Source organism: Poromitra crassiceps (genome assembly GCF_964638095.1).
Source record: "Poromitra crassiceps genome assembly, chromosome: 13".
Lineage (NCBI taxonomy): Eukaryota > Metazoa > Chordata > Actinopteri > Beryciformes > Melamphaidae > Poromitra > Poromitra crassiceps.
The window spans coordinates 10359299-10376798 of record NC_139644.1 but is presented as its reverse complement, the minus strand read 5'-3'; the positions used below and the strand labels follow the sequence as shown (position 1 = coordinate 10376798).

Genomic DNA, 17500 nt, shown 5'->3' with positions numbered 1-17500 from the left:
AGCAGTTTACATATCACATTCAAACAGCTTCTGTACTCAATATCTGCCACTTCCACTCTCTCTCTCTCTCTCTCTCTCTCTCTCTCTTTCTTTCTCTCTCTCTCTGTGTCTCTCTCTTTCTCTCTCACTCTCTCCGTCTCTGTTTCCGCATGTCATCTCTTTGCATATTTGTGTAAATATGTTTTAATTATTGGCTGCTGTTTCGGACACTCATCATCCCCCGTAATGATGTTTTCATTGAGAGGATAAACCGCACTGTCGCCCGGCGAAGTTTTGGCCCGAGACGAAACGCCGGGAAGAGAAAAAAAAATCTCTCTCGCCAAAACAAGGTTGGTCTGAAACAGACAAGCGCGCCAGCGGCCACGGTGAAATCCATCACGGGTGTCAGAGAGCCAAACAAGTGGAGTTTGTCATTGACATCAAGACACGTCATTTATATAGAAATGTCAGCGTAGCGTTCAGCATAATGATGGAAGGAGCCGGCGCAGAGCAGAGCAGAGGGGCACTCTGATGGCTGTGTGCACACGTCACCAATAATGTGTCTTTAGTCTGGACGTGTCAGGGCTCTGTGGGATCTATATCCACGCCTTTCTGTCAGCGCCTTCAATCTTCCCTGTTGCTCAAGAGCCTAAGTGCAAGAGATTAATAAGTGGGTTTGTAATGCACGACCTCCGCTTTCAAACTATCATTCATCGGCTGTTTATCGCTCCGGCTTTCTCGCCGGATTGAAAAATGGCTGACGCTGAGTAAGTTAGTCAGGTGGTCTACCCCCCCCCAGTCCCCCCCCCCCCACCGCCCCCACACCCTGCCCCTGCACCCCGCCTGCACCCCCCCCCCCCCCTCCTCCTCCACTAGCTCGGGCCCGGGAGGTACAGTATACTGTAGGAACTAATGAGCAGCTTGTGTTTGTTTCCCTCCGGCAGACAGATGACGTGACGCAAACAGAGGTCTCTCAGCAGCTCCAGCTCCAGCACTCAGACTCTTCGGAGAAGCAGCAGCCCAAGAGGTTACACGTCTCCAACATCCCCTTTCGCTTCCGGGACCCCGACCTGAGGCAAATGTTTGGGGTGAGTCCCTCTCTCCAGTCTTGGTGGCAAGACAATGGTACACAACAACACACACACAAACACACAAACACAAACACACAAACATCATTGTTGCCCCCAGACTTTGATTCTTGTCAGGGTGGAACAGCCTCTGAAACAACATTTAGAACATGGTGGGAAACTAAAACTCTCTGAAACCCAGACCAGTAAGATTATTTAATTAATGTGGCTTAGCAGCTCCTTAAAGAGCCACTTTGTTGATTTTCAATCAGCTTTGTATCATTACAAAATCAGCAGTATATATGCAAATGAACAATGTTTAACTTCCCTCCATGTAGCCTGCACCGAGATCTGCCCCGTTCATTTGCTGGCAAAACTGCTCCAGATGATGTCATAATGATGTCATGTAATGATACAGATGATGTCATAATGATGTCATGTAATGATACAAAGCTGATTGAAAATCAGCAAAGTGGCCCTCTAAAGACCCATTGTGTAACGTGTGACTCTTACTGACACCGGTGGCCGTTAGAGTAACTGCAGGCAGCCTGTGTTTGCGCTGGCATGAGCCCAGCAGCTGCCTGGCCAGACAACACAGTGAGACAGGCTGACAGCATAGACCGGTGTTGGTTGCTTCGTAACGTTAGCTGATAAAAGTCACTTGCAAATGGCAATAAGCCCTGGAATGGACGGGAAGGATTCTGGACGATTTAGCGGACATTATTGTGGCATGTTTGGTCGTGCTTTGGCTTGTGTTGGCTGCGGGGAAGTGGATCGCATCAACGCTACAACGTTATTATGAGCCAGGAGGGGCCTGCTTCCCCTGGGGGCTTGATCTGTTACTGCCAACAAACTATTTTCCAGAAGCATAACGATAGTAACGTTTGTGACGGTTACATTATCCACACAAGACTGTATTGGATGAATTAGCGGGGCTTCTAGCTGGTAAATCAATTAGCTATGTTATCTTTATATAGCCACGGTATCAAGCAAGCTAACGTTATGTAATAATGTTAGCGTCATCTAATCTGACTATCACAAGTCAATATATGTGTCAGTAATTTTGTACGTCACTTTTTGCTCCAACCAGTCGTTTATTCTGGTAACAACACAGAGGTATCAGGTCTTCTGCCGTAAAGTTTCATGGTAAACAGCAACTAACACAACAAGCTACAAGCTAACGTTAGCTAATACAACACGCTAATAAAAGGTCCCGCATGAACCCAAAACACAGCCCCGACTCGAACGTTAGTTCGCCCCGACGTTGGTCACATTGCTGCTGTTTGTCTAGACGGGCTTCACTAGATAAAACTTTTCTTTTCTTTTGAGTGGAGTCTGTGTTGTTGTGGATCGTTTGCTGACGTTAGCGGACTCAGTTTCTTAACTTAACGCTAGCCGTCAGATTCTTCTAGCTGAGAGGCAGGCTCGGGAGCGCGCAGACGTCACATCCGCCCAATTTTGCGCGGAACCTCGGAGCGAGAGGAGCCGAAGTCTGATAGAATTCAGCACGGCATAAGAACGGCTGCACGCAGAGAGGCGGGACTGGTGTCATTTTTTAAGTAACTGTCTGGAGCATTTACTCATTGGTAATAAAAAAGCACTTTGTGCACATTAATTTCTTCCCAAAAGTTACATAATGGGCCTTTAAGGCAGGGAGACCACACCTATTCAATGGTAGGGGAAACCTGCACACACACTTGGAAAAACATTGCATATTAGTATACTGTAGCTCCTAATTAGATGTCTCTCTATCTCTCTCTCTCTCTCTCTCTCTCTCTCTCTCGCTAGCTCGCTCTCTCGCTCTCCCTCTCTCTCTTTGCCCAATTATAAAGCTAACAGTCCAGCAGCTCTCCACCGGGGGTGTCTCACAAAAAAACCTCAATAAGAATTGAACCAAACATCCTCGATCCAATAATGATAATAGATCTGAATCAGGAGAACTGCCAAAAAAGAAACAAGTTTAAATGTTAATTGGACCATTAGGAAGCGGAGGCGTTAATTCTAATTGTTATGAAGACAACACGGAGCTGATGATATTAATTACAGGCGAGCCCTCGCTCTCTGCGGCTTTCTAAATTGCGGACAACATGGCCGCCCTCTCTCTCTCTCTGTGTGTGCCTCTCTCTCTCTTTCTGTCTGATTGGTGGCTGTATTGTTCCCCGCTCTGGTGCAGGTCGTGTGGAATCCAAATCGCCTCAGTAATTAGCTCGGTGGCTTTGTGTGGCTGTGCAGATATACAGTGCAAATTGATCGCGGCCTACCCCCTCCCCCTCAATCACCCCCTGCCTTCCCCTCAATCACCCCCCCCCCCCTCCTCACCCACCATGTTGCCCATTCCTTCCCATCACATGGCCCCCTCCTTCCCGTCACATGGCCCCCTCCCTCCCGTCACATGGCCCCCTCCCTCCCGTCACATGGCCCCCTCCCTCCCGTCACATGGCCCCCTCCCGTCACATGGCCCCCTCCCTCCCGTCATATGGCCCCCTCCCTCCCGGCGCTTGGCGTGGGACAGGATTGCGAGGGATTGATGGTCTCGGGGGCAGAGCTTTGGCGAGGAGCTACAGCCAGGACACTCCACCCCTTGACATGGCACTCCACAATGGGCCTTTGTGTGATCAGTGTGTGTGCAGAGCCTCATCCCTCCAGCTCTCTAATGGCTTCTGGAGCGCCAGCGGCTCAATACGCCATTACCGTTACGCATGAGCGAGACCCACAGCCGCGCGGCCAGGAAGGCAGAGGGAGGCGGGCGGGGGGGGGGGGGGGGGGGGAGCAGGAGAGGCGCGTCAGTCAGGCGCTGTGGAGGTGGTGGTGGAGGTGGTGGTGGTGGTGCTGCACGGGCCTGGTAGAGGAAGGAGGCCCCTGTAGCAGAACCAAGCGCCGTCCCCCCTCTCCTCCTCCTCCTCGGGGAGCTCCATCTGATCCATGCAAGGCCTTCCTCTCTCTCTCTCTCTCTCTCTCTCTCTCTCTCTCTCTCTCTCTCTCTCTCTCTCTCTGGCGACTGGGAGACATACAGTTAGCGTGGGAGCTTGACCACCGGCAGAAAGAATTCCGGTGAGGCAGCACCCTAAAATGAAGGAGAGGAGGGGCACTGAGAGCCGCCCCGCCCACCGCTGGGTTAAGAGTGTGTGGAGAAGCCTGCAAGCCTTTAACGAGGCTCTGAATGAAGGGCTCATTAAGACGACCACAGCGGACCTTCATCGCTAATTAGAACCTGTGATCTCTGAGTGTGCGGGGGAATGAAAACAGTGTGTGCCGGGCCCACGCTGCGCTGCTTCAGGGTGCCCTCGTTTTTTGTGTGTGTGACTGGGTTCTCTCAGCAGCACTCCTCTCTCTCCCGCTACGGCGCATGGAAGGACTCTCACAGCATTCCCCACAGCAATCAAGACCTCTGCCCCCACCCATCCATCCATCCACCCCCACCCACCCATCCACCCCCACCCTGCTGTCACACCGAGCGCCGCGGCTGCAGCTGATGCGCTACGCCAGCCCGCTGCTGTTTCAACACATCGTGCTGCTGTAGCATGATGATAATTGTAGGTGCGTAAAGAGCTGAAAGGTGTTTAAGCCAGCGGTCCTCAATATGGGGTCCGGTGGACCATCGGTGGTCCTTGAGGGGGTTCCAGGGGGGTCCCCAGCAAATTGATGAATTGTTCAACCTGAGCATCATTCCATTTATAAGAAGTGAGCACAATAGACCCTTTTCACGGGGGCCATTTTGTGTCGAAAAGGCAGGGTAAACACAGGTGCGAGCAAAACACTTATGAGGGTTTCCAACTTGCAATCATGGAAGTTGAAAACCCTCATTAGTGTTTTGCTTGCACCTGTGTTTACCCTGCCTTTTCGACACAAAATGGCCACCGTGAAAAGGGTCTACTTGAGAAAGTAGAAGAATGACTGTTTTGATGATAGTTTTGCTGCTACCTACAATACAGACAGTCAGTCAGACAGACAGACAGACAGACATAATCTCTACCTACAATACAGACAGACAGACAGTCAGACAGACAGACAGACAGACAGACAGACATAATCTCTACCTACAATACAGACAGACAGTCAGTCAGACAGACAGACAGACAGACAGACATAATCTCTACCTACAATACAGACAGACAGACAGTCAGACAGACAAACAGACAGACAGTCAGACAGACAGACAGACAGACAGACAGACAGACAGACAGACAGACATAATCTCTACCTACAATACAGACAGACAGACAGACAGTCAGACAGACAGACAGACAGACAGACAGACAGACAGACAGACAGACAGACAGACAGACATAATCTCTAAGTACAATACAAACAGTCAGACAGACATTTCTGGACAACATAATCTCAAACAATAAAAGGATTCACAGATGTGGGTCCATGAGACAAAATCACATCTAATGGGGTGGTCCATGATGGCCCTAATGTGGACTAAATCAGGCGTCCTTCATATGAAAAACATTGGTTTTAAACCAATCAAAGGCAGCGACACATGCGGCGTTTGGCGCGTTCACATCAGGAGGATTGGAGGAGTGGAGGAAATGCAGTAGTGTCTTAATTGGGAGCCTGTGTGTCTGACAGAGAAAGACGGAGAGGGGAAATGTGTTGACGGCAGATTCGTACAGTATTAAGTAGCGCTTATGAGTTTCCCCGCTCCACTGCATGCCTCCCCTCCTTTCCATATTGATATTTCAATAGTGTTTTCTTCTTTACACTTGGCCATGCGTGCTCATATAGCTGCAGCATCTCCCATGACGTCAGTCCCTCCCTCTCTCCCGAGACCCCGCCCATTGATGCTATTGTTTATCGGTGCTGCTGATGCAGCTGTTTCTCTGCCCGCGTGTGTGTGTGTGTGTGTGTGAGTGCGTGCGTGTGTGTGTGTGTGTGTGTGTGTGCGTACGTGTGCGTGTCTGTGTCTGTGTGTGTGTGTGTGTGTGTGTGTGTGTGTGTGTGCGTGCGTGTGTGTGTGAGTGGGTGGGTGGGGATGGAAGTGTCTGAGATCACTGGTGAGCAGCGAGCAGTCCCCAGTGCCATGTGGAAATCCACAAAGACGACTTCCTCTGAAACTAATTAATCGACGCCACAAGCCCATTACGCTCGGTTAAAACAATTAGCAGCTGCACATTGCGTGGGGAAAGCATTGTCATCTCAGGCGAGGAAGGGGGCATCAAGCTGGGATATAAATGCCTGTGTGTGTGTACGTGTGCGTGTGTGTGTGTGCGTGTGTGTGTGTGATCGAGCCTCGCACTTTTGAGCGCTTCCCATTCGAATCAATGGAGCTGATGGCCATACGTAGACGGGTCTATGGAATCTCTTTTGAAGAAGAGCGGAGCATCGCAGCGTACAGGAGAGGCCATGCAGCTCGCCGGAATGGAGGTGGTCATCAAATAGCGCCGCCTTTTGTTAACTCGGCGTGGCGAGGTCGCTACTTGACCCTTTCGAGTGCGAGCGAGCGGCCGTATGCTTTTTTTTTTTTTTTTGCCATCCCATAAACCCCTCTCTCTCTCCTCCTCAAACCCACTCCAGCGCCTCGCTCCGGCTAGCGAGCCGCGGCCAGCGCAGCAGTCAGATAATAGCCGCCTCCTCCTAACCCCTATTAGTGTCTCAGTCAAACGATCCATCCATTCCCATTGAGCGTGATGGACCACATGGAATGAAGGCCCATTTCTTCCCTGTTGTGCCCAAATGAAGGCGACGCGGACCGCTTGACAGGGTAATTACTTTTAATGAAATAATACGGCCATTGTAGACAGCAATTAAAAGTCGCTCTCACTCCACTCATTAGGGGGAACTTACGCTTTGCTTTCATTCCTCTGGTTTCTAATGATCCGAAGGCGAGCCTGTTAAATCGAAAGGCTTGAGCGCGTTAACCCCTTGGGACCGCCCCCCCCCCCCCCCCCACTCTCTAAGTCCTGCGAAAGCGCACAAACAAAGAGCGGGCGATCGGGGTAAGAGAATGGGCAAGAGACCCAGAGAGAGAGAGACAGAGAGAGAGAGAGAGAGAGAGAGAGAGAGAGAGAGAGTCAGGTAAATAATGGATAGATGGTTAGATAGAGAGAGCTGATCCACCTGTTCAGTAGAAACCCTGCCAGCCTCTCCACAAGCCAGAGCCCAGTTATCTGCTAGGGGGGGATTTAAAGAAGTGACTTTTCCCCGGGAGCTTAAGCAGGTGGGGGCGGTTGGGGGGGGTGAACAGGGGGGATCCGCATCACAACACAACCTCAAAACATCATCTGATACTGTTTCCTTCTTCCCTCATTTAAAAAGCCCCGCTGTGCGTTTGTACACAGATATTTTGGAGAGATATTACGGAACTCATTTCATTATGTAGTATTGATGAAATGGCAAAAATTTCAAAATGGCCTCAAAACAGTTGCCGCGTTGGATGCTTAAAGCAAGCAGAGCCCTTCGGAAAACTGTTTGCCGAGCTAACAAATGCAAATTGACCAGCGTTTCCTCACAAAAGTAACATTTCCATATTGCCTTAATGGTTTTTCTCTCTCTCTCTCCCCGGCTCGTCGTCCTCGTCGTCCTCATGAATTCACACAGTCAGTGAGGCTTCTCCTAACTTTATCTCTGCCCCTCTCTCTCCTCTCTGCTCTCTCCTCTCCTCTCCTCTCTCCTCTCCTCTCCTCTCCTCTCCTCTCTCCTCTCTGCAGCAATTTGGAAAGATTTTAGATGTGGAGATTATCTTTAACGAGCGAGGATCCAAGGTAAGTGAACTAGAACGCCAGCTGCTTCATTACCATGTACTTCCTCTGTTTCCTAATGATGGCATTAGTGCTGTGTGTACATTGGCTGCGAGTAGTGGTCTCTAAGCCCGGGCCTGGAGAGAGCCGCATAGTGTACCACGCCTCTCTCTCTCGCTCTCTCTCTGTGTGTGTCTGTGTCTCTCGCTCTCCCTCTCTCTCTCTGTATTGTTGTTGTTATTGTAGCTCTAACCCAAGTTGTGAATCATTAGCCCTGTCAATCAATTGATGATTGAGCTGTTTCACAATTCACTTAATCCAGCAGGTCCTCCAGCTTATGGAATTGAAACGGTGCGTTTAGGGACCCACGGCCCCACTTTGAAGCTGATTAAAAAGCTCCTATATTATTCCGCCTTTTTATGATTTTGTTTTTCAAAATGGTGCAGGAGAAGAATAATGTCCTCCGTCATGTTTGGCAAAATGCACTTTAGTTACAGTTAGAAGGGTATTTATTGAATTAATTTGAAAGACTAATGCTGCGTGTGCGTCACATGGGACGCAGCAACGGACCAATGGGAAGATGAACGCATCGGGAAGCGATCACATGTCGTTGGAATGCCCAAATCCAAACTGATTTTATTTATTTATCATATTATTATGACCTTAAAAACAACCATAAGCTTAACCGTAGCTGTACACAAACACGCACATGTAGCCAGCGAGGGGTGCGCCAATCACGACTAGTTGGGAGTCATTCCACAGCAAAGAGAATGGATTTAAATCAGAAGCATCATCCTAAACAATCTATTCATTACAATAAGACGCTATACGACGCTGTGTCTGATCGTACGCGTATACGCGTATCAATCCAGGTGGGGGGGGGGGAAAAAAACCGAATTCCTCGACGAATAATAGGGAGAAATCAGCAGAAACAGATCCACAGCAGCACCGTGTTAACTGCAGCATCTATCTGCAAAGCGCTCGGCGTATCCAGTGCAAGGCTTCCCCATCCAGCTGCTTCTTTAATAGAGTGTAGCAAGCTCCAGAGCCTTCCATTCATAAAGCCGACAGCCTCCCTGGCTGCTGGCTGCTGAGGCATGAATACTATTGATTCCCTGCTCCTACCTGGGAGTAGTTTGGGATCTTATATAGGTATGCAGGGAGCCAGGCTGTGCCGCCCCGCGCTGCAGCCCCCCCTCAGCCAGACAAGATTGAGCACCGGATAAACCTGCCTCCTCCGCCGTAACAAGCATTTATTGTTTGTGCCCTACAAAGCCATTACCCATGATGCCTCTCTCTCTCTCTCTCTCTCTCTCTCCCGCGCGCACACCCTGCGCCGCGCTATATAATGAACCTACCAGGCCATTAATAAACAATCTATTTTCTATGAAGCTTTGGCAATTTGCATTCAATATGTTTGTCTCCTTTGAAAAATGGCGTCTCCACTCTCCACCCCGCCCCCCCCCCCCCTCCCCGTGTAAGCTAATTATTTGTGCATGATAAAAAAAGATAGAGGGGGCAAGCATAGTCGGGTGAAATGTCCAAAGGATTAATTTTGCCCTCAATTCCCTTTTTTGAATTTATTTCTTTATCTCTCTTTCCCCCAAGGACAGCTCCGGCGTTATTTATGCTCGGAATAGAAGCTGCGGAGATCCTGTGTGTATGCATACAAGATCACACCGCTCGCCATCTCTCACATGCATTACATCCTCCAGCAATTATCAGCCAGCGCCGGCCATGCTCCTCCCTCTCCCCCCCCCCACCCTGCCTATAGGCTACTACCTCCATATGTGTATATATATAGCAGCAAAGGAATGGGACTTGTTTGGCCAGCATATGTTAAGGCTTTTCTGCTAGGAGCTCAGGTCCAGTATCCCAGTCCACATAACTCAAGCAAGTGACAAACCCCCCTGGGGAGGGACGGAGACAGAGTTAGCGAGGGGGGGGGGGGGGGGGGTGGGGGGAGGGTTGGGCGACGGGAATGAGAATGGAAATGAGAGAGGTGCATGTGTATTTTGGTTGGGGTTTAAAGTCCATCTCCTCACTTTTATTTCCGTCTCCCGTCGTTCTCTATGAGAGGATTGCATGCCATGCTGCTGTACTGTACTGTAATGTACTGTATACTGTACTGTATCTGTACTGTATCTGTACTGTACTGTATCTGTACTGTACTGTATCTGTATCTGTACTGTATCTGTACTGTACTGTATCTGTATCTGTACTGTATCTGTACTGTATCTGTACTGTATCTGTACTGTACTGTACTGTACTGTATCTGTACTGTACTGTATCTGTACTGTATCTGTACTGTACTGTATCTGTACTGTATCTGTACTGTACTGTATCTGTACTGTATCTGTACTGTACTGTACTGTATCTGTATGTGTACTGTATCTGTATCTGTACTGTATGTGTACTGTATGTGTTCTGTACTGTATCTGTACTGTACTGTACTGTACTGTATGTGTACTGTATCTGTATCTGTACTGTATGTGTACTGTACTGTATCTGTACTGTACTGTATGTGTACTGTATCTGTATCTGTACTGTATGTGTACTGTATGTGTTCTGTACTGTATCTGTACTGTACTGTACTGTACTGTATGTGTACTGTATCTGTATCTGTACTGTATGTGTACTGTACTGTACTGTATCTGTACTGTACTGTACTGTATCGTACTGTATCTGTACTGTATCTGTACTGTACTGTACTTTACTGTATCTGTACTGTATCTGTACTGTATCTGTACTGTACTGTACTGTACTGTATCGTACTGTATCTGTACTGTATCTGTACTGTACTGTACTGTATCATACTGTACTGTACTTTACTGTATCGTACTGTATCTGTACTTTACTGTATCTGTACTGTATCTGTACTGTATCTGTACTGTACTGTACTGTATCGTACTGTATCTGTACTTTACTATATCGTACTGTATCTGTACTGTACTGTACTTTACTGTATCGTACTGTATCTGTACTGTACTGTATCTGTACTGTATCTGTACTGTACTTTACTGTACTGTACTGTATCTGTACTGTACTGTACTGTACTGTATCGTACTGTATCTGTACTGTATCTGTACTGTACTGTACTGTACTGTATCGTACTGTATCTGTACTGTATCTATACTGTATCTGTACTGTACTGTATCTGTACTGTACTTTACTGTACTGTACTGTATCTGTACTGTATCTGTACTGTACTGTATCGTACTGTATCTGTACTGTATCTGTACTGTACTGTATCTGTACTGTACTGTATTGTACTGTATCTGTACTGTATCTGTACTGTACTGTATTGTACTGTATCTGTACTGTATCTGTACTGTACTGTATTGTACTGTATCTGTACTGTATCTGTACTGTACTGTACTGTATCTGTACTGTACTGTATCTGTACTGTATCTGTACTGTACTGTATCTGTACTGTATCTGTACTGTATCTGTACTGTACTGTATCTGTACTGTACTGTATCTGTGCTGTATCTGTACTGTATCTGTACTGTACTGTATTGTACTGTATCTGTACTGTATCTGTACTGTACTGTATTGTACTGTAGCTGTACTGTATCTGTACTGTATCTGTACTGTACTGTATTGTACTGTATCTGTACTGTATCTGTACTGTACTGTATTGTACTGTATCTGTACTGTATCTGTACTGTACTGTACTGTATCTGTACTGTATCTGTACTGTACTGTATCTGTACTGTATCTGTACTGTACTGTATCTGTACTGTATCTGTACTGTACTGTATCTGTACTGTATCTGTACTGTACTGTATGTGTACTGTACTGTATCTGTACTGTATCTGTGCTGTATCTGTACTGTACTGTATCTGTGCTGTATCTGTACTGTACTGTATCTGTGCTGTACTGTATATGTACTGTATCTGTACTGTACGTGTACTGTACTGTATGTGTACTGTACTGTACTGTATGTGTACTGTATCTGTACTGTACTGTATGTGTACTGTATCTGTACTGTATCTGTATCTGTACTGTATCTGTACTGTACTGTATCTGTACTGTATCTGTACTGTACTGTACTGTATGTGTACTGTATCTGTACTGTACTGTATCTGTACTGTATCTGTACTGTACTGTATGTGTACTGTATCTGTACTGTACTGTATCTGTGCTGTATCTGTACTGTACTGTATCTGTACTGTACTGTACTGTATCTGTACTGTACTGTACTGTATCTGTACTGTATCTGTACTGTACTGTATGTGTACTGTATCTGTACTGTACTGTATCTGTACTGTATCTGTACTGTACTGTATGTGTACTGTATCTGTGCTGTACTGTATCTGTACTGTACTGTACTGTATCTGTACTGTACTGTATGTGTACTGTATCTGTACTGTACTGTAGCTGTACTGTACTGTATCTGTACTGTACTGTATGTGTACTGTATCTGTACTGTACTGTATGTGTACTGTATCTGTACTGTATCTGTACTGTATCTGTACTGTATCTGTACTGTACTGTATCTGTACTGTATCTGTACTGTACTGTATGTGTACTGTACTGTATCTGTACTGTATCTGTACTGTATTGTACTGTATCTGTACTGTATATGTACTGTACTGTATCTGTACTGTATCTGTACTGTACTGTATCTGTACTGTATATGTACTGTATCTGTACTGTACTGTATCTGTACATGTACTGTACTGTATCTGTACTGTATATGTACTGTATCTGTACTGTATATGTACTGTACTGTATCTGTACTGTATCTGTACTGTACTGTACTGTATCTGTACTGTATCTGTACTGTATATGTACTGTACTGTATCTGTACTGTATCTGTACTGTACTGTACTGTATCTGTACTGTATCTGTATCTGTACTGTATCTGTACTGTACTGTATCTGTACTGTATCTGTATCTGTACTGTATCTGTACTGTATGTGTACTGTATCTGTACTGTATCTGTACTGTATGTGTACTGTATCTGTACTGTATCTGTACTGCATCTGTACTGTATGTGTACTGTATCTGTACTGTACTGTATCTGTACTTGTACTGTATCTGTACTGTACTTGTACTGTATCTGTACTGTATCTGTACTGTACTTGTACTGTATCTGTACTGTATCTGTACTGTATGTGTACTGTATCTGTACTGTATCTGTACTGTATGTGTACTGTATCTGTACTGTATCTGTACTGTATCTGTACTGTATCTGCCATGATGACACCATTCACTTCTTATGTAAAGGTTCATCATATGGGATCTGTGCAACAAACACCCAGGCCAGTTTTGCCCCCGTGTACAGTAAATACCCCCCCCCCCCCCCCCCCTCTGCTAGTACAACCAATTAGAACTAGTCAACAGTCAAGTTAATCTTTTTCTTTTTTTCACACACACACACACACACACACACACACACTCTCTCTCTCTCTCTCTCTCTCCCCCCCTTCCCCCTTTTTGCATATCGTCCACATCTTCAAAGGCGGACTGTGTTACGGGGCGAGGGCGCCGCTGGAGAAGATGTGGATAATTATGCGTCTATTATGCCGTCTAACACGGTGTTACGCATCCATTGCTTCCTGACGTTCACCCGTGGCGCGCGGGGTGTTGTGGCGCGCGGGGTGTTGTGCTGTTTAATTGGGTAAAGCAGGCAGGTTTGTTAGTGTTGTTGTGTGAGGTCATGTCACCATTATCCTCTTCTCCTTGGATCTCTCTGTTTGCTGTTTCCTGACGCCTCACTAACTGCCTCCAATTAATCTGGGCTGCTTACAACTAGACTCTGCCTACTGCTGCTGCTCCTGTCGTCTACTCACTGCTCTCTCTCCCTTCTCTCCTCCCTTCCCCCCTTTCTCTCTCTCTCTCTCTCTCTCTCTCTCTCTCTTGTGTGTGTGTCCATCCTTACCCACTTCTCTCCTCCCTTCCTCTCTCTCTCTCTCTCTCTCTCTCTCTCTCTCTGTGTGTCCATCCTCACCCTCTTCTTCCTCTCTCCCGGTGGCTAACCTGGGTACTGTCTCTCAGGGCTTTGGGTTTGTAACTTTCGAAACGAGCACAGATGCCGATCGTGCACGGGAGAAACTAAACGGTACAATCGTAGAGGGACGCAAAATAGAGGTGCTTTTTCCTTTCTCCTTCCTTCCTTTTTCTTGCCTTGCTGCCGAAACGCCGCCCTGCTCTCACCACACTCATCTCTAGACCACGCCCATTAGCATTAGCATGTAGCATGCGTAATGGTGCGTGTGTAACATGTTAGTCAGTAGAAAGGTGGGATCCATAACATGTCGAACCCGGACGTGCCAGTTGTCCATCATTACCTGACAATGGAGAATGCATGCTATCATCCCCCCCCCCCCCCCCCCCCCAGGAGCCTGTCAAAATCTGAGAAGACCCGCATTCCCCTGTCACCATCGTTTAGTGTTGCCTGCTCTAGCATGGTTTAGTGTTGCCTGTTCTAATCCCGCTCTTGTTTACCATGAGCCCCAGCCCCTACTCAGTCATTCTCATCAGGTCAATAGGAGAAAATCAAAGCACTGTCTGTGTTTTTCTTTTCAAATCCATTTGTTTATCCAACCAATTACTGGTTTTGGAGGTTGCTGTTTTTTTTTTTTTTTTTTTGGTTTGCTTTCATATCCGTAGGTAATTGGTGCATGCTTTCCCCCACTTTACAGTAATTGAATCATCTGAAAGAAAATTGCAATGATGAATAAATTCATGTAAAGGTGATTCAAGGCCAATCTCGCGGAATGCACTACAAACCTATTTGCATAATCTCAGCTTTCTTTTTTTTATATATTTTTTATTTTTTCATTAATTTGGCTTTAATTTCTTGCTGGTCTGTTGGCCCGACCATACAGTGTGTTCTATGTGAGGTTCAGTAAACATTGGCTCTGTGTTTTGTTGGTTTGAACAGGTGAACAACGCAACAGCACGAGTGATGACAAACAAAAAAGTGGCCAACCCTTACACGAATGGCAAGTTCCTGAAAAAACAATATCATATGTTTTTTTATTATTATTAGTATCATTATTATATTATTAAAATTCTAGTCTCTCTAAGATGTGTTGTGTTCTGTCTCCTTTACCAGGCTGGAAGCTGAATCCAGTGGTAGGAGCTGTCTATGGTCCTGAACTGTATGCCGGTAAGAGAGCCAGCAGTATAGTACAGTATATAGCTGTGATTGTCAACCTTTTTTCAGATCAATGACCCTAATTTGTGTCTCTCACACCCAAATCTGAGATTTCTTTTTAAATTGTTGTTAGATATGATTTTGTCCAGAATTTCATGACGATCTGTAGTGTAGGTAGAGAGATAACAGTGACACTATGATCAAAATAGTCATTCTTCTCACTCACTCACTCAATCAATCAATCAACAATCATTTTTATATTTACATTATATAGTGCCAAAGTTTTCTCAAGGCAGGTGAAGTTGAACAATAAATCGGTTTGCTGCGGACCCCCTGTAACCCCCTCAAGGACCCCTGGTGCTCCCCGGACCACACGTTTAGAACCACTGATATAGTAGTAGGGGAGTGGGTTGTTGGTGGGGGGCTGGTTGTCTCACGGGTTGATTGTCACAGTGCTTATAACAGCCAAACTAGAGGGCGCTGTTTCATCATGTTCACATCAAACGTTTGGCGTGAAGTCATGCTCATTTATATCTGGCCAGTTTGTGGAAGACAGACAAAACGTGATGTGAGGAGGAATTTTTATGGGTCAGAGTCAATTGTTTTATTTTTGTAATACAAGTTTGTAGGTTATTTGGGATTTCATAATCAAACACTTAAAAAGAGGAAGGTAGCTTTAAAATAGCTTTAATTTTAGTCTACTTTTCAACTGCCAGCTAAAGACGTGGTACTGTAGCTAGCATAAAACCTCTGTCAAGCGGTCAGAAGGGGAAGGTTGTCAGACATTGGTTTACATGTATGGTAAATAGACAAATACAAAAGGCCTTGATGAGTATTATAGAGATGGCGATTCTATTAATTTGAACCCTTATTTGGTTTCTCTAGCCTAAAAAACAAAAAAGTTACAAATTTGTGTTTTTTATTTAAATCACATTTTGTTTGACTGAAACCCCATTTATAATAACTATAGGGACAACCAACATTATACCCCATATACATTGTGACAACCAACCTGGGATTGGCTGTGTCAGAGTGTCTCTGAAGGTTAAAAGGATGACAGTGATACCCATTTCAACCTTAAAGGAACACTCCGCCCATTTTCAACCAGCGTTGTTTCATTAGAACATCAGTAGTATATCAGAAAACTGTAAACGGTTTTGAAGTCTGTCATTTAATTTGACAGTTATTGAGTGTTAAAGTGTGGACCAGTGACATCACTGGTCCACACTAACTCAAATTAATAACTCATTAAATCAAATCAACTCTCAATAACTGTCAAACTAGATGAATGATGAATAGTTTGACAGTTATTGAGAGTTGATTTGAGTTAATGAGTTATTAATTTGAGTTAGTGTGGACCAGTGATGTCACTGGTCCACACTTTAACACTCAATAACTGTCAAATTAAATGACCGTTTACAGTTTTCTGATATACTACTGATGTTCTAATGATACAAAGCTGGTTGAAAATGGGCGGAGTGTTCCTTTAAGACCTCAGGCTTCCCTCTAATGTAGGAATGACAATGTGACGATCACGACCAATTCACGCCCGAGTCCAAAGCGTGGCAACCAACCCCGGTCTCCCCTACAACACCCCCCCCACCAACAGCAGAAACTCTACACTACAGCTGCTCCCCCCCTCTCCACCATCCACCCACCCACCCACCCACATGCACCACCACCACCTCCTCCAGACACACACAGCCACTATCAGACAGGCCCCACTCCCAATCTGACCCGTGAATTCTACCCCCGTCAGGTGGGTCCTGAACCCGCGCGAACATGAAATTCCTCTCAAATCAAAGTGAATCTCAGATAAGCAGTGTCTGATCCCAGCCTGTGTGAGTGTTCTGAGGGAGCGCGGGCACCATTGTTTGTGCTCGGTGTGCAACTGTAAAGCTGGAGAGAAGAGGGAAAAAAAAAAAAATGATTTCAAGAGCACAGGCGCCCCTGCAACTGTTATCAGATTGTGGGGGGCTGCTGCCGTGGATGGATTTGCCAAGTGCGGCAGATTGACTTTTACAGAGCTAACCGAATAAGGGAGATTGAGTGAGCGATATTGTTGGCACCTACGCTGTCGAAGGCCGCTACTCCTTCTGCTCCCCGTAATGGAGGAATGAGATGAGCTCAGTAGGGGTTTTCCCTATCTCTCCCTCTCTGCCTCGACGTGCCAGCTTTATTGCTGTATGTTATATGAACCCTTTGCATTTTAATGAGGGGGAAATGGTACTATTTCATTTGGAAGAAGTGCTGAGCACATCGCGCCACTTTAACGGCTTTCCTTTCTGCTCATTAGACTAAAATCTGTTCATTCCCCGGACAGCTTTACGGCGAACCTCTAAATAACTGTCCATGACAGAAAGCACTCATCTATCATTTTTATTTCATCTCCAACCCCTCAGACCCCTCCCTCCCCCTCCTCCCTCCCCCCCACCGCTCCCTCGGTTCCGACATCTTCCCCTGATAATTATGTACACACACACACACACACACACTTCCCTATGTCCACATACACATTACGCCGTGGTCAGACACACTTTTGTGCCATATTTTTAAAAAAATCCTGAAAATTCTCCTCCAAATTAGCCACACATTTCACTGACTCACATACATATAAAACACCTCCCCTGCTTTATTGGGACCAATATACATTCCGGCAC

The 17500-nt window shown here is 46.1% G+C and overlaps 1 protein-coding gene across 3 annotated transcripts in view; it reads left to right on the top strand.

Moving 5' to 3' along the window:
* LOC310788688 (RNA binding protein fox-1 homolog 3-like) overlaps positions 1–17500 on the top strand; it is a gene marked incomplete at both ends in the record, with an annotated part of 173482 nt that overhangs the window by 131567 nt on the left and 24415 nt on the right. For all 3 annotated transcript variants that reach the window (XM_083650229.1, XM_083650228.1, XM_083650227.1), the window contains 5 exons: positions 924–1067; positions 7700–7753; positions 13736–13828; positions 14625–14685; positions 14799–14852. In XM_083650229.1, the coding sequence (XP_083506355.1) occupies positions 924–1067; positions 7700–7753; positions 13736–13828; positions 14625–14685; positions 14799–14852 (406 nt within the window). The remainder of the gene's footprint in view (positions 1–923; positions 1068–7699; positions 7754–13735; positions 13829–14624; positions 14686–14798; positions 14853–17500) is intronic.